The sequence below is a fragment of the Pleurodeles waltl genome, chromosome 3_2 (genome assembly GCF_031143425.1).
Source record: "Pleurodeles waltl isolate 20211129_DDA chromosome 3_2, aPleWal1.hap1.20221129, whole genome shotgun sequence".
In the NCBI taxonomy this organism is placed as follows: Eukaryota; Metazoa; Chordata; class Amphibia; order Caudata; family Salamandridae; genus Pleurodeles; species Pleurodeles waltl.
In genome coordinates, this window is record NC_090441.1 from 202311741 (window position 1) to 202334736 (window position 22996).

At 49.4% G+C, this 22996-nt stretch overlaps 1 protein-coding gene across 1 annotated transcript in view; it reads right to left on the minus strand.

Moving 5' to 3' along the window:
- The window catches only part of ADCY10 (adenylate cyclase 10), a 1855427-nt gene that overhangs the window by 6021 nt on the left and 1826410 nt on the right, over positions 1-22996 (minus strand). Inside the window, exons 25-27 of the mRNA XM_069226523.1 lie at positions 15613-15803; positions 12484-12624; positions 5979-6006 (exon numbers count right to left, since the gene is read on the minus strand). Of these exons, the coding sequence (XP_069082624.1) occupies positions 5979-6006; positions 12484-12624; positions 15613-15803 (360 nt within the window). The remainder of the gene's footprint in view (positions 1-5978; positions 6007-12483; positions 12625-15612; positions 15804-22996) is intronic.

The window sequence follows — 22996 nt, forward strand, 5'->3', positions numbered from 1 at the left end:
CATCACCCCAAGACCCTGAAAAGTAGGAGTAAAATTACCCTACTTCCCCAGAAACACATTAACGTCGTGATAGGAGAGTCTGCAAAGACAACAACTGACTGCCAAGCACTGAAGACGGATTCCTGGACCTGAGGACCTGAAAAGGAAGGGTACCAAGTCCAAGAGCCACAAAAGTGTTCGGGGGGGCAGGAACCCACTAAACCCCAGATGAAGGTGCAAAATAGCTGCCTCCGGGTGGAAGAAGCTGAAGATTCTTCAACCACAGAAGATGCCAGGAACTTCTCCTTTGCGCAGAAAATATCCCACGGCGTGCTGGAGGAGGCAGAGTTGTTTCCACGCAGAAAGACCGCAAACAAGCCTTGCTAGCTGCAAAGGTTGCGGTTGAAGAAAATGGGTGCTGCCCGGGCCCAGGAAGGACCAGGAGGTCGCCTCTTGGAGAAGGAGACAGAGGGGGCGCTCAGCACCACAGAGAGCCCATGCAGAAGCATGCAGCACCCACAGAAGCACATGAACAGGGGTTCAAGAAATCTGAGCATGGCAGTCGTCTCAACACTACAAAGGAGGGTCCCACGAAGCCGGTGGTCAACTCAGCGAGTTGAGCAATGCAGGACGGAGTGCTGGGGACATGGGCTATGCTGTGCACGAAGGATTCCTTGCAAAAGTGCACAGAAGCTCTAGCAGCTGCAGTTCACGCAGTACACAGGATTACTGTCTGGCGTGGGGAGGCAAGGACTTACCTCCACCAAATTTGGACAGAAGGACCACTGGATTGTCGGGGTCACTTGGATCCAGCTCCTGTCTTCCGGGGAACACGCTGATCAAGATGAGAGGGGACCCAGAGAACCGGTAATGCAAAAGATTGGTGCCTGCATTAGCAGGGGGAAGATTCCGTCGACTCACAGGAGATTTCTTCTTGGCTTCCAGTGCAGGGTGAAGGCAGACAGCCCTCAGAGCATGCACCACCAGGAAACAGTTGAAAAAGCCGGCAGGATTAGGCACTACAATGTTGCAGTTTTGCAGGCGTCCCGGAGCAGTCAGGGGGCGATCCTTGGCAGAAGCCGAAGAGGGTGATGCAGAGGAACTCTGGTGAGCTCTTGCAATCATTATCTGAAGAGAAACCCACAAATAGCCCTCAGAGGAGGATTGGCCACCTAACCAGGTAAGCGCCTATCAGGAGGGGTCTCTGACGTCACCTGCTGGCACTGGCCACTCAGAGGCCTCCATTGTGGCCTCACACCTCTGCATTCAAGATGGCAGGAGTCTGGGACACACTGGAGGAGCTCTGGGCACCACCCCTGGGGTGGTGATGGACAGGGGAGAGGTCACTCCCCTTTTCGTTGTCTAGTTTCATGCCAGAGCAGGGGCTGGGTATCCCTGAACCGGTGTAGACTGGTTTATGCAGGGAGGACACCATTGGTGCCCATCAAAGCATTCCCAGAGGCCAGGAGAGACTACTCCTCTCAGGCCCTTAACACCTATTTCCAAAGGGAGAGGGTGTAACACCCTCTCTCAAAGGACATCCTTTGTTTTGCCTTCCTGGGACTGGGCTGCCCAGACCCCCGGAGGGCAGAAACCTGTCTTTGGGTTGGCAGCAGCGCTAGCTGCAGTGAAAAGCCCAGAGAGCTAGTTTGGCAATGCCTGGGACCCATGCTGGAGCCCCGGGGATGCATGGGATTGGCACCCCAATACCAGATTTGGCATGGGGGGACAATTCCATGATCTTAGACATGTTACATGGCCATATTCGGAGTTATCATTATGAAGCTACATATAGGTATTGACCTATATTTAGAGCACGCGTGTAATGGTGTCCCCGCACTCACAAAGTCCGGGGAAATTGCCCTGAACTATGTGGGGGTACCTTGGCTGGTGCCAGGGTACCCTCACACTTAGTAACTATGCACCTAACCTTCACTAAGTGAGGTTTAGACATATAGGTGACTCATAAGTTACTTATGTGCAGTGAAAAATGGCTGTGAAATAACGTGGACGTTATTTCACTCAGGCTGCAGTGGCAGTCCTGTGTAAGAATTTTCTGAGATCCCTATGGGTGGCAAAAGAAATGCTGCAGCCCATAGGCATCTCCTGGAGCCCAAATACCCTGGGTACCTAAGTACCATATACAAGGGAATTATATAGGTGTACCAGTGTGCCAATGAAAATTGGTAAAATTAGTCACTAGCCTGCAGTGACAATTTTAGAAAGCAGAGAGAGCATAAACACTGAGGTTCTGGTTGGCAGAGCCTCAGTGATACAGTTAGGCACCACACAGGGAACACATACAGGGCACAACTTATGAGCACTGGGGCCCTGGCTAGCAGGATCCCAGTTACACATATCAAACACACTGACAACATAGGGTTTCCACTGTGAGCACTGGGCTCTGGCTAGCAGGATCCCAGTGAGACAGTAAAAACACCCTGACATATACTCACAAACAGGCCAAAAGTGGGGGTAACAAGGCTAGAAAGAGGCCACCTTCCTACAGGAATGCCATGTCGACTTAGTCATTTTCTCCCCACCAGCACACACAATCTATGACGCAGTGTGCATGTGCTTAGTGAGGGGTCCCCAGAGTGGCATAATACATGCTGCAGCCCTTAGAGACCTTCTCTGGCTCCAGGGCCCATGGTACCAGGGGTACCATTTACAAGGGACTTATCTGTGTGCCTGGGCTGTGCCAATTGTGGAGACAAAGGTACAGTTTAGGGAAAGAACACTGGTGCTGGGGCGTGGTTAGCAGGGTCTGAGCACACTTTCAATCATAACTAGCATCAACAAAAGGCAAAACTTTGGGGGGTAACCATGCCATGAGAGGCATTTTCCTACATTCAGTATATTTTGAAAATAAATATTAATTGCCATCCAAGCCATTCTTATAGCTGTAGGGGTGTGGGAAAGCCTAAACTGTCACACTTGAAGAAGTGCTGTGGTTAGTAGTTGTGTGGGTACTGTCACTGGCAGCGCTGGCAGGGGCAGTGGGTGGAGCAAGCTGCAGTGCCCTTCTGACAAGTGCCCTGCCACATACATTTTCACACATTAAACACTGCCAGCAGCACCCCAGGAAGGTCTTGAGGTTGATCAGCTTCAGCTCAGATTTGCCCTTGGTGAAGCCCTTTTATATTAAGACTTTTTTTGGAAGTCAGATCTCCTTCAGAGGGACAAACCATAAAGCTGGATACGACTGGCGATTTGATGTCAATTGAGGTCCAGGCCAAGGAAGTTAGGGAAAAGTTTTCAAGTCCCAACTTTTGCAGTTTGGACATTAGCAGTAAACTCGAACACCATCCACAGGTTCCAGGACTGCACTTGGGGGTCAGGACTCACTCCAACAGATGCCAGCGACAGAGTCCAAGGCTGGTCCAGTTGGAACTGTTCAGCTTGGATCTTCAGGAAAGTAGGCTACTTGCAGTTTTTGTGTTCCTGCAGCTTAACAGGAAGTCAGCCAACTGACCCTTGGCGTCCATTTTTAAATCCTGGGTGCAAATAAGAGCAGGTCCATCCCTTAGGGTTCTCCTCACAGGTCACAATAGTAGGTGCTGTCTTTCCTCTGTCTTCCATAGGTTTAGGAGTGTTCTGGGAGGGTGACCCAGGGTTCCACCTGTATGCCTGACACTAGCCTATCGGTGTTGGGTGACTCCTGGCTCTTCCCTGACCAATACAGAAAAGTTCTCAGGAGTAACGCTACCCACTTTTGCAATAGTTCCCATGTGCCCTACTGCAAACAATCCCACAGTGCCTTTTTCTAACCATATTCATGGTGGCAGACTCTTTCCTACAGTGTGTAGAGCTTCTATGCCCGCCTTAGAGGTATGGCCAGGAAAAAGAGCAAGCTCTCCCTTATGGTCATTCAAAACTGGTCTGGGTTCTGGGGACAGCCCCTCTCCCACTGAGACTCGTGCCTGGCTGGCTAGAAGGACAATGAAAGTGACTGGCCCAGGTGTGAGCTACATCTGCCTGTGAGAAGGTAGGCCCCTTTGAAGATAATTAAGCTTCTGTGCACTGTCCAGGTGGTGTTCCTGTCAGAGCAACAGGACACCTCTCCACACCCTAGCCTTTTGCCTTAGCTTTGGGTGCTACTTTCCACCTAATTAGTGAGCTATTCAGCTCCTTGGTGAGAGTTGGAAGCTCAGCTAAGCAGATCTCCAGAGGCTTTATGTAGCTAAAGTAAACTTTTTTAAAGTACGTTTTGTAAAATATTTGTTACAAATCTCACTTTGTCAATGAAGTGGATTTGTAATAAATATTTCAAAACCTCCAACAATCAAGTATTTATCTGTTTCCTAGGCAGAGATAAATGTATTACTTTTAATAATGTGTCCCGATATTTTTCTATCAAACAGCTAATCCCACTACAATAAAAGTGGATTTTAGGGTATTATCGCTGTAGGGACCTGTTTAACATTAACCTTTTACATGTCCTATTTTTAAATATCATGCATCCTGCTTCATGGGGATTTAGGGGATATGTAGGGGGTGATTTGTTAATATTTAAAAGTAGGGTTTAAGCCTGTCCGTAGGGGTTAACTTGACAGGTTGAATTTGCAGTTTAACCCTGCACAGTCAGGTTACTGGTGGTAGGCCTGCAGTCAGGTTTTGCATTGTCACTTTATTAGTGGCACAATGTATGCTGCAGTTTACTAGTGACATTTAAATTACAGGCCCTGGTTGCACTTTGTACCATAAACTAGGGACTTAAGTTAAATGTGCGAGTTAGGTGTATACCAATTTGACATGTTTTTAAGGTTGAGAACAGATGCACTAGGCATTGGACAGCATGGCTCAAGTGTGCAGGATCCAGAAAACTAGAAATAAAATCCAGCAAAAAATGAGGATGACTATGCAAAAAGGGGCATGCTCCTATAGAAAAGACTGTCTTTTAGGATTTTGCTGCATTGGTTTGCAAGCCATTCCTTTCCTTTGCTAACTAAGCTGGTCTTTGCACCAAATGTGGTCTATTGAGTTTACTGAATAGTGTTGCACACACCTGCGTAACTTTTAGCTCAAGGGAGGCAGCGTTTGAGCAAAAAAGATAGGACAGCGTTTTTTAATATTTCTCTGCCTCCGAGGATATGCTGTTCAGGCAAGCAGAAAAATATGGCTGGAAACTCAAAATGCCATTCTCTCAGGTCTCAGCATGGAAAGCTGTTCAAATCCCTTGTCTTTACACGACCCTCACCCTGCAATCCCTGGATCGAAGATTCCTGCCTAGCGAGCAATGCCTCAATGTAGATTATATAGTACTTGAACGTTGTTGAATGTTTAAAACAAACACTCAGTACAGAAGCACCTATTACTTTTCATCTTCTCATGTTCTGTTAATTATTATTTACACTTTACAGTTTAAAAGCAAAAACCCAGAAATTGCAATAGCAAATTCTATGAAACCATGTGGATATTTTCACAACATTCACAATTATTCATTAGGAAATATAAAATGCATACTTAAATAAACAAACATGTAAAACGCAAAAGGGGAACACCTACATGAAAAATATATGAAGATTATATCAGGGTAGGCTCTTGTTTTGGAGTGGTGCTTTTGGCACAATCCTTGCTGAATTTACAATATAATCTGAATCTGTTATTTGGAATATAAGGAATAAAAGTACCGTCTCCAGGTAGGTCACCGAGTGAAAGAAAGGAAGAACAAGCATTTACAATGCAGTGGGTCTCACGTTTGCTCAGGTTAGAGCTAATAGCGTTGTAAATCCCTAACTGGCCTTTTGTTGCCATATAAATTGAAAATGAAAAACAAAACGCTGAAATAAGCAAGCCAATTCGCAGCCGCCATGAAGTGAGCACAAAGGAGAGACACAGAAGGAAAAAGAAGTTAGCTTCCAGTTGGTTGATGGCCACGGCGGTACCAAAACTGATCCAAGGAGCGACAAACAAAGAATTTTTGAAAGGCAGGTCCATGAACGAGTGATAGTGATGGGCATGCTGTGGGCATGGTGAAAAGGCCACAGATAGTTTACAACAGGTCAGAGTGCTTGCGCTCGCTACCTAAAAAGAGCCAGTTCAGAGAGTAGTTAATCAACTGTCTCTAGAAAGTTTGAGCAATGGTCTTTGAAAAAAGAATTTTGTTGCCTTGTTTTGTAGATCTAGTGAGGCGAGCTCCTGGTGTTAGTGGTTAATGCCTTTCGGCCTTACAATTCTAGGCCTCTTCAGGACATGAGCACAGGTATGTACCAATGTGTCTGCTTGAGTAATAGATAGCTTTGGGAGTATCCACAAGGGTGCTCAAGAGAGCACAGTGCCACGAGGTACTGTGACACACTTCTGGGAGCAAATACAGATGTAGACTTGCATGGGACTTGTGCTGCTCACAGCTCTGGGGAAATCGGGTCGCATCTGCAATCCTCAAGGGTGCCCCGCTGACCAACATAGTGTGCATGTGCTGGTTGCGGTGACGAGCCGGATTCGAGAAATGTCACAAGTGGATTTAAGCGCATATTGTTGGTGTTCTAAAACGCCAACTGATGCACTTTCTGCCCATAGGGTATATTTCTAGGTGTGTCATAAAGTACTTCTTTTTTTTTTTTTTTTAAAGATGAGCACTGGATTGAACAATCATTACTGCATGCTATTGGGTATCTGTTGAGCTCTGAGTTGCAACTCCTCACCCCTACATTGCCCTCCCGAGAAGCCTGTGAGTGCTCGCCCCACTATTCTGAGGGGTAAGTGCTGAAAGGTGAAGTTGTTGTTGAGTTTGCAGTGAATTAGTATGTTTAAGCCCAAGAGCAGCAACGGTAAATGGCCTCAACCACTACAATTGTGGCAGAGTCACATCTTCTTGCCCACTGGACACCCAGGTGGGTCCTGACACTGGTCTACTCACCCCTCGCTATACAATTATGCTAGCTCTTGTAACACTATGCATGCTCTCTCCTCAAACTGCCACCTCTCCTAAGCATGCCTGCTTTCTCCTCCACCTACCACTTTCCTCTCAGCCTGCCTGCTCATGTCCTTAGCCAATCCACTCAGCCCCACACCCTACCCACCCTCACATCCTTTAACACTGTGCCTCCTCTCCTCCAGTCTACCACTTCACCCTTGGTCTGCCTGCTCACGTCCTTAGCCAATCCACTCAGCCCCACACCCTACCCACCCTCACATCCTTTAACACTGTGCCTCCTCTCCTCCAGTCTACCACTTCACCCTCGGCCTGCCTGCTCACGTCCTTAGCCAATACACTCAGCCCCACACCCTACCCACCCTCACATCCTTTAACACTGTGCCTCCTCTCCTCCAGTCTACCACTTCACCCTCGGCCTGCCTGCTCACGTCCTTAGCCAATCCACTCAGCCCCACACCCTACCCACCCTCACATCCTTTAACACTGTGCCTCCTCTCCTCCAGTCTACCACTTCACCCTCGGCCTGCCTGCTCACGTCCTTAGCCAATCCACTCAGCCCCACACCCTACCCACCCTCACATCCTTTAACACTGTGCCTCCTCTCCTCCAGTCTACCACTTCACCCTCGGCCTGCCTGCTCACGTCCTTAGCCAATCCACTCAACCCCACACCCTACCCACCCTCACATCCTTTAACACTGTGCCTCCTCTCCTCCAGTCTACCACTTCACCCTCGGCCTGCCTGCTCACGTCCTTAGCCAATCCACTCAGCCCCACACCCTACCCACCCTCACATCCTTTAACACTGTGCCTCCTCTCCTCCAGTCTACCACTTCACCCTCGGCCTGCCTGCTCACGTCCTTAGCCAATCCACTCAGCCCCACACCCTACCCACCCTCACATCCTTTAACACTGTGCCTCCTCTCCTCCAGTCTACCACTTCACCCTCAGCCTGCTGTATTCCCAGTATGCCCAGTCACCAGGTGGACTTTGATAGAAGCAGTAGAGAGACCTAACAGTGCTAAGTGTAACAAGTATGGAGATCAAGAAGAAAGAGAATGGATGTTGTTTTCAGAACACTTTATGCAAAAACTAGTCCATTTACCCCGATATGTGGCATTTGTTGTGTCAGCTCTGGTTTTGTCTAAAACTCTCTACAGTCTTCTGAAATATTTCAGAGGTGGAACCAGACTGACAAACTGAGAAGTTTTGGATTGGGATAAAGAACATGCCCCTTGTTCATCATTAGCAGGTTGAATACGAGTCTGAGTGGAATCTGGTGTTTTTCCAATTGGAGAAGTAGACCTGTGTACCAAAATTGTCTGGGCCACAACGATGCTATGAGGATGGGGTTGCACGGTTCTTTTGTCATTTTGTTCAGCACTCTTGGTATCATGGGAAGTACAGGAATGGAATAGCTACGATTACTGTCTTTGCTATCTGGAAAACATTTCCCCATGATCCCTCTTGATAACATGGTCAGCTCAAACTCAATAAATAAGATATTATGGAAAGATCAGCTTGATAATCCAGTGCAGCAAGTAAGTTTCCTATTAAGTGACCTTTGAGGTGTTGCAAGCAAAACAACCGGCGTACAACTAGGGAAAAGTTGGGAGATTCTGGCCACATTCCAGGCCACTAACAAACCCAGCAGAAAATAGAAGTTTCACAATGCACTGGAGGAAGATCTTTTATGAGTTTTTAGGATTTTTAATAAGACTGTTGTTTTAACTGTATTGCTCAAAGTATAGTATAGTGTGTGACGTTTATGATGTGTGTGATGTCTGTAATCCTGGTCTAAAACCCTGGGGCACCTAAAAACCACCAAACCCAAACGATCTGACAAACAAGCTAGCTGATACAACGTTGACCACAGAGAATCCAATAGAGCTTGCAAACAACTCTCAAAGAAATGAAGAACCGCACAAGGAACCACAGCAAGAAACACCTTCAAGTCTGTACGTAGACACTATCACCATCAAGTTAAAAAGACCAAGAACAAGGCCCTGACCTTGAGAATGGAATGTAGTTCCAACAACCATAAGAAACTTTTCGCCACTGTCAAGAAATTCACCAACCCAACAGCCGCAACCCAAACCATCACCCCTACACAAGAACAGTGCAGCCACCTCTCCAACTTTTCCATGAAAAATCACCAAGACCTACAAAAACTTTGAAAATCAGCCACTGCCCCCATTGACCTTCACAGTCTGCTAACCTCATCAACCAAAGACTATCAACTGACAGCATGGAATCCCATATCCATCAAGGACACTGTAGCAATAATGAAGACAGTTCACTCAGGGGCTCACACAGAGCCCCGCCCCCACTATATTTACAAAATGGGAAGACCCACGATCAGCGCTTCACTCATTTACATGATTGACACTTCCCTCAAAACAGCCACCTTCCAGGGTTGGTTCCTGTTGCTGGGTGAAGGGGCACCACCTTTCTAAATTTAAAAGCTATGTGGATGGTAATTGCAAAAAGCAATTAGCATCTACATTTCTTATAGAAAGCAGTGCATTAGCCTTCCTGAAGTGGCATTCACTAGCACGAAGGTCAGGCAAGCAGGCAGTTTAAGTTATGCAAATGCGCTTGTGCGCGTGTGCCATTGCCATCTTTCTGGTACCATTAAGCAGCATACAGGGTGACATGGTGCCAGCCCCGGCTTGCAGTACTTTGCGTCCTCCGAGTCCTCCATCTAATGATGCAAAGCAGCATCACATTTTGATGAAAACCTGGGTGTGTGCAGCATCAGCCCTGTTTGCCCAGAATGCCCAGGTTGAGCTTGTCTATTCCCCTCTGCATCTTGTTGCAGCTCTTCGAGTCACTCAAATCAAATCAAATCAAATCATTAACATTTATAAAGCGCGCTACTCATCCGTGCGGGTCTCAAGGCGCTAGGGGGAAGGGGTTACTGTTGCTCGAAGAGCCACGTCTTGAAGAGTCTCCGGAATGCGGAATGGTCCTGGGTGGTCCTGAGGGTGGTGGGGAGGGTGTTCCAAGTCTTGACCGCCAGGTAGGAGAAGGACCTCCCACCCGCCGTGGAGCGGCGGATGCGAGGGACGGCGGCGAGAGCGAGGCTGGTGGAGCGGAGAAGACGGGTGGGAGCGTAGAAGCTGAGGCGGCGGTTGAGGTATTCTGGTCCCTTGTTGTGGAGGGCTTTGTGTGCGTGGGTGAGGAGTCGGAAGGTGATCCTTTTGCTGACGGGAAGCCAGTGCAGGTGTCTCAGGTGGGCGGAGATGTGGCTGTTGCGGGGTATGTCGAGGATGAGGCGGGCGGAGGCGTTTTGAATTCGTTGCAGACGTTTTTGGAGTTTTGCGGTGGTCCCAGAGTAAAGGGTGTTGCCGTAGTCCAGGCGGCTCGTGACGAGGGCGTGGGTCACGGTCTTTCTGGTGTCGGTGGGGATCCAGCGGAAGATCTTCCGGAGCATGCGGAGGGTGAGGAAGCAGGAGGAGGATACGGCGTTGACTTGTATGGTCATGGTGAGAAGTGGGTCCAAGATGAAGCCGAGGTTGCCTGCGTGGTCTGAGGGGGTGGGTGCGGTGCCAAGGGCCGTGGGCCACCAGGAGTCGTCCCAGGCGGTCGGGGTGTTACCGAGGATGAGGACTTCCGTTTTGTCTGAGTTCAGTTTCAGACAGGTGAGTCTCATCCAATCTGCGACGTCCTTCATTCCATCTTGCAGGTTGGTCTTTGCGCTGGTGGGGTCCTTGGTGAGGGAGAGTATCAGTTGAGTGTCGTCGGCGTAGGAGGTGATGATGATGCTGTGTTTGCGTACGATGTCCGCGAGGGGGCTCATGTAGACATTGAAGAGTGTCGGGCTGAGCGAGGAGCCTTGTGGGACGCCGCAGATGATCTCGGTGGGGTCTGAGCGAAAAGGTGGGAGGTAGACTCTTTGAGAGCGGTTGGAGAGGAAGGAGGCGATCCAGTCCAAGGGCCTGGCCCTGGATCCCGGTGGAGCGGAGGCGGGTTATTAGGGTGCGGTGACAGACGGTGTCGAAGGCAGCCGAGAGGTCGAGGAGGATGAGGGCGACTGTTTCACCGTTGTCCATCAGGGTTCTGATGTCGTCTGTGACTGAGATGAGGGCGGTTTCAGTGCTGTGGTTGGCTCGGAATCCGGATTGAGAGGGGTCGAGAAGGTTGTTGTCTTCAAGGAAGTTGGTAAGCTGCTTGTTGACGGTCTTCTCTATGACTTTGGCAGGGAAGGGGAGGAGCGAGATGGGGCGGAAGTTCTTCAGGTCGCTTGGGTCAGCCGTAGGTTTCTTCAGTAGGGCGTTGACTTCAGCGTGTTTCCAGCTTTCGGGGAAGGTAGCAGACGAAAACGAGGAGTTGATGATGGTCTGGAGGTGCGGGGCGATGATGTCGTCGGCTTTATTGAAGATGAAGTGTGGGCAGGGGTGCGAGGGGGCACCGGAGTAGATTGAGTTCATGGTGGTTTTGGTCTCTTCTGTGTTGATGTGGGTCCAGGCGTTGAGGGTGATGGCTGGTGGTGTGGGTTCAGTGTTGGTCGGCTGGGTCTGGTGTCAGAAGCTGTCGTGTAGGTCGGTAATCTTACGATGGAAGAAGGTGGCGAGGGAGTTGCACAGATCTTGTGAGGGCGTGATGGCGTTGGCGTTGGGGTTGGAGAACTCTTTTACGATGTTGAAGAGTTCTCTGCTGTTGTGGCTGTTTTTGTCCAGTCTGCTTCCTTTACCCCAGCCTATCCCATCTCGTCATAGGGTTGAGTGGCGTATAACTCAGTGTCAGAGACCCCGAAAACTCCAGGTCAGGGTTGCATTTGCATTTCACGTTAGGAACTCATTCCTCTGAGCCCCAGAGGAGTACAATTCTGATTGCATCCACTGAATCAGGCTTGCATTGCATCCCGGCTGCGAGTCAAGGTTGTGATCTGACACAGTGGTGGCTGGTGATCATTAAATGTGGTTGGATGTAATCCGTCGCCCTGCTTTCCTTAGCACTGCTTTCTACAAGAAATGTAGATGGTGATTACAATTACCATCCACATAGCTTTTTAAATTTAGAAGGGCAGTGTCCCTGGAATGGTGGCCCTTATGGGGTAGGGCGCTTCTCAAATGATTTACATTGGTTTCAAATGTCACTGCCTTAAGCTGTGTTAGGCTAAGCTTTTCTTTTGTACTCTTGTTATAATAACTGTGGGAGTCCCTCCTTAACGACGGTGAATAATCAAGGATGTGAATCTCTGAAATATGTAATACTGCAAAAGAAAAGGACCTCTAAGCAGCCTCTGCACAACGAACCTCTCTTGTGGTACTCGGAGCCCTTCCCTGCAGCAACAATTCCCAATCTGCCGATAGTTTTCATGCAGGTGCTAGATGTCCTCCCCCGTTTCCACATCAACTTCCCAGAGCCACAGACTTCCCTTGCAGGACCACCTTGTCTGTAAGTGTCTCTAAAACTGTGAGTCTGAGACAGTTCTCAGGCACTCTCTGCCTGCAATCCCACACTCGCAACCACCCACTGCCGACTTCACTTCTTTCTAATACTATGAACTGGAGCAGTACACAGCACAGGTTCTCATGTCTACCACTGAAGGGATGAATGAGTCGTTACAGAACTGTGGCCTCATGCACTCCCTCCCAGCCAGAGATGAATGGCACTCACCCTTCAGAGTGAACGGAAGCGGCATGTTCTGCAGCTTGACGGCCTCGCTCAGGGTGCAGATGAACACGGTGTCCTCCTCGGGGCGGTCTGCTGCCAGCGACATCACCTTGCGTGGGTTTATCAGCTGCCACCTGAGAGAGGCTTTCCACAAGGAAAAGAAGGAAACGGGAAGCATTAACGGACAGCAGACAAGCTGCGCGCACACTTACAACAAGAGGGAAGAAATCAAAAGCCCCACCCTAATCAGTGATGGCGTCAGAACTGTGGCGCCCTGAGGTTGAGATAAGAGAGTATGGAAAAGAGGTTTTTGAATGTCTGCTTATGTCAGGAAAGGAACTTCTTTGATCTGTGCTGCTGTCAAAGGAGAGGTTTCTTCGGTTAGAAACGAGATTCCTTGGTGTTTGCTGCGGCCAGAAAAGGAGCTCCCTCAGTCAGGAGAGCAGGTTCGTCGCCCATCTGTTCTTGCCTTCCTCAGCGGGTGAACATAACAGTCATGGGAAAGGACTCCTCCAGACTGTGTGGTACTGAGGCAATGAGAGGGGAAGTCAGTGCTGAGTAAGAGAAGTGCTGTATCATGAAGTGGTGTGAGTCTGAGCGCTTCAATCTCAAACACACATTAGCCTTGTTGTTTGAATAGTAGCTATCTTGACACTTGACTAACACCTGCTCTTGCTATCAGTGACCTCATGTGAGGCCTGCCTGGCAGACAGGTGCAACTGTGTCCTCAACCAAGCATCAGAAAAAAAACAAATGATTATATGGTTGGTTGCACAGCCTGCAACGCGTACTGATTGCAGGAGCGGCTCGCGGTGCTAAATACGGGTGGGTCAGGTGGGGGGAAATTAATAAAAAAAACCTTACCTGTATCGTCGCCTCCCCCATGTCACTACCGCTCAGCTCCTCTCCTGTAGGCAGGCTGCAGACAGAGGCTCCCCACCTGCCCTGCGGCCGATCCTGACACCACTCAGAGCAGCACTAGGTTTGGCTAGGAGTGCCCAGCCAGATCGCTCCCAGGCAGACTGGGAGCCTGTGCCTGCTCTCTCCAGCCCAGCAACACAGTGCCAGGCTGGAGAGCGCACAGTGCGCAGTGAGGGGAAGTGCTGTGCACTCCCCCTCAGTGATCGTCACAGCCTGTGCCCCGCCCCTTTACTAAAAAATGCTAATTATCGTTTTTTAGTAAAAGGTTTGCAGCTGCTGCTGCTGGCGAGGGTGCGACGCTCCTCCGCCTTACCGGAGGAGCGGTGCCTGACTGATTGTCTGGGAATGAACGATGTATGCTGTGTGTTGTAAGAAACAAACATTCTGTGGAGAGTACAGCTGACAGTAGTTTTCTAGATGGTATCAAGAGACTGTCAAGTTATATGCAAGGGTTACTGTCAGCCTCTGGACAGGTCTTGCTTTGCTCTTGAAAAGGCAAGGTGATCACATGAAGAATTGTTGCTAGCTAAGAGCCTCTCGATCTGCTGCTCTAGTCTTGATAAAGCAAAGATGTCTCCAATAACAGAAGAGTACCAAAAATATTTTGTATGGCATAGGAACTGACAGCCTCTAGTAGACAGACAAAAGAAACTTCAGGGAGAGACAGATCTCCCACTGAGGCCCTTCTTACACGTTCAAGGGAACTGGTGGTTATATTACCCACCATACCCCTAGGTGAGGAACTTATCATGTACAGTAAATACTTCCAGATTTCAACTTTAAACTTGGTCATAAAATGCAAAGTCAATATTCAGCACACTGACAGCCTTTTCCACAAATTAATTTTGGCCGTTTTGAACTATCAGAAAGAATTCCGAATTCAGAATCCTGTGCTTGTCTTGGGGATTTCCTGTGAGGTTCCTTAGGGTGTTGTGTAAGGACAGGATGCTTCTATCTTGTTGTGTTTACAAGCAATCCTGAATGGAATTCCATCTTGTTTTACAGGCACATTACCCACAATGTATACTCTGTAGACTCTTTCGGGAGTGTGAACTCATAGTGCTTGCGACAAGCTCCTGACAGCTGTAAAAAAACTCCCTTGTTTAGTGTGTTCCCTCTCGTGTGTTGAGCAAAGTAAGCCTTTTGGTGTTCTTAACAGCTTTATATCTCCTCCTGTATTCTTGATGCTGGTTTGTTCAACCTTAGCTAATTCTCCTTGTGTCCTCCTTTATTTATGGGTTTCTTGCCTGTCTTATTTTCTAGTTCAGAATTAGGCAACTTGTCATATATGTCCAAAAGATTGCCTAGACCTCTTCAGAACTTAGGTTCTTATAGTATGTAGCAGAGGTAGTTTGTAATGCTTGGACCATTGCACTATATGCGGTGATGTAGAACGACTGAGAGGTGAAAGAAGTAAGAAAGTGGCTAAAACGTAAGTCATAGGGTGGGATTCTGCCCTACTTTACTACTAAGCACACATATTTCTAGTGCGAGTGCAGATACAGACCCTAAAATAGCAGCCCCTGTTTGGTAGCACCAAATGCAAGTAATTCAGGTCATTCCTGTTTGTTTATCTTATTGTTAAAGGAGTAACCAAAGAAAAATGTTCCTTTGCATCTTGGCCATACACAAACATTTCTACGCAGATGATGCAGCAATATATAGCCCTCCTTTGGCTAACATAAAATACATATCCTTTGCCCTGGTACAAAACATGGATAAAGAGGTAAATAATATACAGGCTCACACTAAAGGGAAATATTGAACATTAGCTCTAGCTTTGGGACATCTCAATACAAGTATCCTGGGCCTAACATGATTAATGCAATCTAGAATAAACATCCAGATTGGAGGGAGCAGCAGAAAGCTAGAAGTTTGAACTTCTCCAGGAGCCTCACATGTTATGGCTATAGATTGAATGGTTGGTCACCGATGGGTGCTTGTGCAGTGAGAAATAGAAAGTTGAGTTTGAGTTGATACACACAAATTTTTTAGCAATATTTCCACTGGCCATCCAGTATGACCAGTTATTGTAAGAATGCCTTATCCCTGAGAAAGAATGGTGTCAACAGAACCCATTAAAACAAAGTATTCCAGAGCAGGGGGTAAAGACAACCTGAGATTGAGATGTACAGAATGAAAGGCTGTATTAAAGTGTGTGAAAAGTGATTGTGGGTGGTGAACTGTAAGCAGGGTAGAAAAGGAACTTACAGCCTCTTCTGTCGCTTCTTCTCCTCCACGCCAGAGAGGCAGATATGCTCATCCTCTTAGTGACCAGTATCTCCTCATCATCTTCATCCTCCTCTTCCAATGGCTCCATGATGATGATCTTGTTGATGTACATGCTCTTCAGGAGCTCCTCGCAGTAGTAGGGGATGCCATAGCTGCGCTCTATCAGAAGCCTGAACAGAGAAGGGGAGATGTCATAAGGAGACACTGGAGTACCAGCACCATGGAGCAGCTGCACTCGCTTCCCCGCACACACACCGAGCAGGCAAGGCACAGTCAGGAGCGGGGCAGGCCTGCTCATACAGAGGCTGGGAGCGATGACTACAGTCAAAGCTGAGTCTCACACACACAGGACCGCTGCAGCACACACATATATCACACCATGCAGCTCGGTCTCAGAATCGTTTCCACTGATTCAGTCTTCATTCACACCCCTCATCGGAGACACTCTTCATCGGTTGTGCACTTGATTCAGTCTTCATTCAAACCCCTCATCGAAAACACTCTTCAGTAGTGCACTTGATTCAGTCCTCATTCACACCCCTCATCGGAGAAACTCTTGATCGGTTGTGCACTTGGGGCCAGATGTAGCAAGATATGCTTTTGCGATTCTGAAATTGCGAGTCGGTGCGACTCGCAATTTCAGAATCGCAAAAGCATATGTAGAATGGTGTATCAGACACCTTCTGCGACTCGCTGTGGGGTCACAAAGACCCACCTCATCAATATTCATGAGGTGGGTTGCATTTTGCGACCCCATAGCGAGGCCCTGCACTCACAGGGATGGTGGCCTGCTGAAGTCAGCAGACCTCCATGCCTGTGACTGCTTTTTAAATAAAGCAGTTTTTTTTTTCATTTTGCAGCCCGTTTTCCTTAAAGGAAAACGAGTTGCAAAATGAAAAAAATACCGAAACCATTTCGTTTAGTTTTTTTCAGAGTAGGCAGTGGTCCATAGGACCACTGCCTGCTCTGAAAAAATATTTTTGTCGACATTCACAAAGGGGAAGGGGTCCCATGGGGACCCCTTCCCTTCTGTGAATGAGTTACCACCAGTGTGACACTGGTGGTAACTGTGAGTTGCTTTGCGACCGCATTCACGGTCACAAAGCAAGTCTGAATTGTGATGCGAGTCGCAAATAGGAAGGGAACACCCCTTCCTATTGGCGAGTCACATTCACAAATTGCGAGTCGGTACCGACTCGAAATTTGTGAATGTGCATCGCGGGAGGCCGTTTGCATGGCACAAACTGCGATTTTCGCAGTTTGGGACATGCAAACAGCTTGCTACATCTGGCCCTTAATTTGGTCCTCATTCACATCCCTCATCAGAGGCATACTTCATCAATAGTACACTTGATTCAGTCTTCATTCACACTCCTCATCGGAGACGATCTTCATCGGTAGTTGTAGGAAAGTACCCTCTTTCTTGGCATGGTTACCCCCATTTACTGCCTGATGTCAGTGTGCTTGGCTGTGTCTACTGGGATCCTGCTAATCAGGACCCCAGTAGTTATGCTCTTTCCCTTAAAATATGGTTCTTGCATACCAGTAACCCAGTATTTCACCCACAAATGGCATACTGGTGCCCCCTTATAAGTCCCTAGTATATGGTACCTAGGTACCTAGGGCATTGGGGTTCCAGAGGATCCCTATGGACTGCAGCATATCTTTTGCCACCCATAGGGAGCCCATGCAAATGCTTCTACAGTACTGCCATTGCAGCCTGCGTGAAATAGTGCACACACTATTTCACAGCCATTTTCACTACACTTAAGTAACTTATAAATCACCTATATGTCTAACCATCACTTGCTGAAGGTTCGGTGCAAAGTCACTAAGTGTGAGGGCACCCTTGCACGAGCAAAGGTGCCCCCACATAGTTAAGAGCCATTTCCCCGGACTTTGTGAGTGCGGGGACACCATTACATGTGTGCACTACATATAGGTCAATACCTATATGTAGCTTCACAATGGTAACTCCGAATATGGCCATGTAACATATCTAAGATCATGGAATTGTCCCCCCATTCCAAATATGATATTGGGGAGCCAATTCCATGCATCCTTGGGGCTCCGCTATGGACCCCCAGTACTGTCAAACGAGCTCTCTAGGGGTTTCTTGGCAGCTACAGTTGCTGTCACCCCACAGACAGGGTTCTGCCCTTCTAGAGTCTGGGCGGCCCAGTCCCACAACAGACTGCAAAGCACTGAAGATGGATTCCTGGACCTGAGGACCTGCAAAGGAAGGAGACCAAGTTCAAGAGTCACACAAGTGTCCAGGGGAGGCAGTAGCCCACTAAACCCCGGATGAAGGTGCAAAAGGGCTGCCTCAGGGTGGAAGAAGCTGAAGATTCTGCAACAACGGAAGATGCCAGGAACTTCTCCTTTGCATAGAAGATGTCCCATGGCGTGCTGGAGGGTGCAAAGTTCTTTCCATGCAGAAAGACCGCAAACAAGCCTTGCTAGCTGCAAGAGTCATGGGTGCTGCCCGGGCCCAGACAGGACCAAGAGATCGCCCCTTGGAGGAGGAGACAGAGGGGGCGCTCAGTAGCACAGAGAGCCCACGCAGAAGCAGGCAGCACCCACAGAAGCACTTGAACAGGTGTTTAAGAAATCTGAGCACAGCCGTCGTCTCAACACTACAAAGGAGGGTCCCACGAAGTTGGTGGTCAACTCAGCGAGTTGAGCAATGCAGGACGGAGTCCTGGGGACCTGGGCTATGCTGTGCATGAAGGATTTCTTGCATAAGTGCACAGAAGCCCTAGCAGCTGCAGTTCACGCAGTACATAGGATTACTGTCTGGCGTGGGGAGCAAGGACTTACCTCCACCAAATTTGGACAGAAGGACCACTGGACTGTCGGGGTCACTTGGATCCAGCTCCTGTGTTCCAGCCCATGCTGGAGTCCTGGGGATGCATGGGATTGGCACCACAATACCAGAGTTGGCATGGGGGGACAATTACATGATCTTAGACATGTTACATTACCATATTCGGAGTTACCATTGTGAAGCTACATATAGGTATTGACCTATATGTAGTGCATGCATGTAATGGTGTCCCCCCACACTCACAAAGTCCGGGGAAATTGCCCTGAACACTATGGGGGCACCTTGGCTAGTGCCAGGGTGCCCTCACACTTTGTAACTTTGCACCAAACCTTCACTAGGTGAGGGTTAGACATATAGGGGTCATTACAACATTGGCGGTAAAAGCCGCTTACCGCCGTGCAGAAGACCGCCAATACACCGCCGCAGCCGCGGAAATCCGCCACAGCTATTATGACCCACATCTCGGAATCCGCTGAAATTCAGACACCCACACAAGTCCGCCACACCAAAGGTCAGTGATAAACTGGTGAAAACAAATCCTCCACTGTCACGCCAACAGAAACACGCCCATGCTATTACGACACACGAACCCACGCGGCGGCCTTTCAACCGCAGTATTCCATTGGCGGTACACACAGCCGCGCTCAAAATACACACACATCTTCAAAACACCGCCACATTGGACAATTCCAAATACACACACCTGATACACATACAAACACCACTCCCACACACCCAACACAATATAAAACACACCCCCACATCACCCACAAACCCCTACGACCAAACATTTCAGACGAAGGCGACAGAGAGAGAGCACAGCAATAGACAACCCCACCACACAGAGGCACACAACACCATCACCCACACAACATCCACGCACAAAACACCACACACCACCACACATCACCACACTCATCACCACATACACCACCCCACACATCACCTACACCATCCCATGGCACGCCAAAGACACCCCAGGTTTTCGGAGGAGGAGCTCAGGGTTAAGGTGGAGTAAATCGTACGGGTAGAGCCACAGCTATTTGGATCACAGGTGCAGCACACCTCCATAGCTAGGAAGATGGAGCCATGGCGAAGAATCGTCGACAGGGTCAACGCAGTGGGACAGCACCCAAGAAATCGTGAGGACATCAGGAAGAGGTGGAACGACCTACGGGGGAAGGTGCGTTCTGTGGTCTCCAGGCACAACATCGCGATTCAGCGGACTGGCGGCGGACCCCCATCTCCTCCTCCACAACTAACAACATGGGAGGAGCAGGTCTTGACCATCATGCATCCAGAGGGCCTCAGAGGAGTCGGTGGAGGAATGGACACTGGTAAGTCAAATCTTAACTATCACATCCCCCACCCTACCTGCATGCTATCACACACCCCCCCTCACCCCCCCATCACTCCAACTCCTCACTAATGTACTAATAAGACAAACCACTCATCCCAGCACCAAGCCCTGCATGACACAACAAAGCATGGACACCCAGCACTAAAGCATGCCCACTGCACATACCCATAACAACCCCTAACCATCATCACACAAGCCCCCACACAGGAAAGCTAGCAGTGGGGTACACGCTCACCCACCCATTGCACACCATGACACACACAGATGCAATAACCATGCTTTTCCATCCCTGCAGCACCACTACCCAACGTCACCAGACAGGAGAGTCCAGACATCTCCACCCCATCCCCAGAAGAGGCCCACAGTGATGACAGCAGCTCTGGCCAACTGGATCAAGATGACCAGCCCGGACCATCGTGGGCCTCTGGACAGTCGATTCCCCTCGCACAGGCACAGCCCAACACTGACCTTCCACCCTCTGGTAACACCAGCACAGTACCAACCCAGCAGGCCCATACCTCCGTTCCCAGGACACGTCAATCAGCTGTGTGTCCACCACTACAGGGAACCCAGGATAACCCACCACCCCAACAACAACAGGGACCTGGGGGCAGTGGTAGTGGGCACACGGTCCAGGGGACGGAGGCACAGGAACACAGGGGAACTGGGAGGGCTGCTGTGCGACAGGGGACGGACAGGCCAAGGGAACCCACTCTCCACGAGGCCCTCTCCTCCATCATGGGAGCATACCACCACTCCCAGGAGACGATGGTGACGGTCCTGGCAAAGTTTCAGGAGACCCAGCGCATGCAGGACAAACTGTATTTGGGGTTCAGGGAGGAGCTCAGAACCATCAGCTCCGCCCTGGGCACCATAGTAGGGGTGCTGAAGGATATACAGAAGACCATGAGGGACACCATGGCACTCCAAGGGGCCCCTGATACTAGCCTAGACGATGAACTGCCCACCACCTCCACCGGCGCTAGTGGATAGGACGCCCCGCCACAGGACCACCACACCAGCACCCCACCCCCTGCAGACGGAGAACAACCCCGCAAGCGGTCCCTGAGATCCAGGAACAGAACAGAGCAAGATGGCAAGACCCCCGCTAGGAAATGAGACCATCCTGATTGTCATCCCACTGTCCCACTTTGTCACCCTGTCCAGATTGGAACTGTTCCAGCTCCACTTCCTATGCCCATATGGGCAGTGCACCTGTGAGACTAATAGACTGGACTCTGCCATGGACATTCCTCCACCATCACCCATCACCATTTTGCCACCCCCTTCAATAATTAGCACTTCAATAAACACCCTTGAACCACAAAACAATCTGGAGTCAGTCTGTGATTTAGAAAATGTGTATTAGCTATGACAATGACAAAATCCGTTCGAAAATGTAATGTCAACATACCTATGTCACACATCACAAGCCCATGAAGGATGCAAGCAGATGACACACGTTGGTAACCACACCTGTGAAACCGTAATGGAAATGTAACACTCAGTTAGCATATATTGCTTCAAATTGACAGACAGGATAGAGGTAGAAGTGTGAAAGTAAATGTAATAGTAAAAAAATGTGTTCTCACCTGTGTGTCACTGGAAATATTGCTGTATGACAGAGTCCCTGTTATTAATGTCTTCTTCCTCTGCTTCCTCCTCATCACTGTCCACAGGCTCCACAGCTGCCACAACACCGTCATCTGGACCATCCTCCTGCAGAAAAGGCACCTGGCGTCCCAAAGCAAGATTTTGAAGCATACAGCAGACGATGATGATCTGGCACACCTTCCTTGGTGAGTAGAATAGGGAACCACCTGTCATATGCAGGCATCTGAACCTGGCCTTCAGGAGGCCGAAGGTGCGTTCGATCACCCTCCTAGTCTGCCCATGGGCCTCATTGTAGCGTTCCTCTGCCCTGGTCCTGGGATTCCTCACTGGGGTCAATAGCCATGGCAGGTTGGGGTAACCAGAGTCCCCTAATAGCCACACACGGTGCCTCTGGAGTTGACCCATCACATACGGGATGCTGCTATTCCGCAGGATGTAGGCATCATGCACTGATCCAGGGAACATAGCATTTACCTGCGAGATGTACTGGTCTGCCAAACATACCATCTGTACATTCATCGAATGATAACTCTTCCGGTTCCTGTACACCTGTTCACTCCTGTGGGGGGGGACCAAAGCCACATGGGTCCCATCAATGGCACCAATGATGTTGGGGATATGTCCCAGGGCATAGAAGTCACCTTTAACTGTAGCCAAATCCTCCACCTGAGGGAAAACGATGTAGCTCCTCACGTGTTTCAACAGGGCAGACAACACTCTGGACAACACGTTGGAAAACATAGGCTGGGACATCCCTGATGCCATGGCCACTGTTGTTTGAAATGACCCACTTGCAAGGAAATGGAGTACTGACAGCACCTGCACTTCAGGGGGGATTCCTGTGGGATGGCAGATTAGTGATATCAGATTTGGCTCCAACTGGGTACACAGTTCCTGGATTGTGGCACGGTCAAACCTATAGGTGATGATTAAATGTCGCTCCTCCATTGTCAACAGGTCCACCAGCGGTCGGTACACCGGAGGATTCCGCCATCTCCTCACATGTCCCAGCTGACGGTGCCTAGGAAGGACAACAGCGACCACAGAGTCAAGCAACTCAGAGGTGTGTACCCACAGCTACACAGTACACGAAACATAATCCAAAAAGTTGTCTGTAAGTGTGTTGAGTCCAGGCCTAGGTATGTGTGACGCAGTTGTAAATGAAGCCATGTGGGCCCCTGAAATGGCGGCTGCCTGACCTCTAAACTGGGACAATTGGATGTGAGATAACTGCGCTGGCGCTGTACATCGTCGCGGTAGGCGGTCGAAGACCGCGGCGCAATGCTCCATTGGTTAACATTGGACCCTATGGGTCCCAGGAGCCAATGACGAAGTGCGCCGGCGGTGATGATACGCACATCTGCGGACGTCACCGCCGCGGACGTGACCGCCATTTTCTAACTGTTCAATCACTCGATACCTGATCTTCGACAGGAGAGGACCTACACTGCAAGTGCTGCTATGACCTCGGTCTGGAAGAGACAATGGCTCGTGCGTCTGGGGAAAGGGCCCCTGCCTTCACTGCACAGGAGTTGGAGAAGCTTGTGGACGGGGTCCTCCCC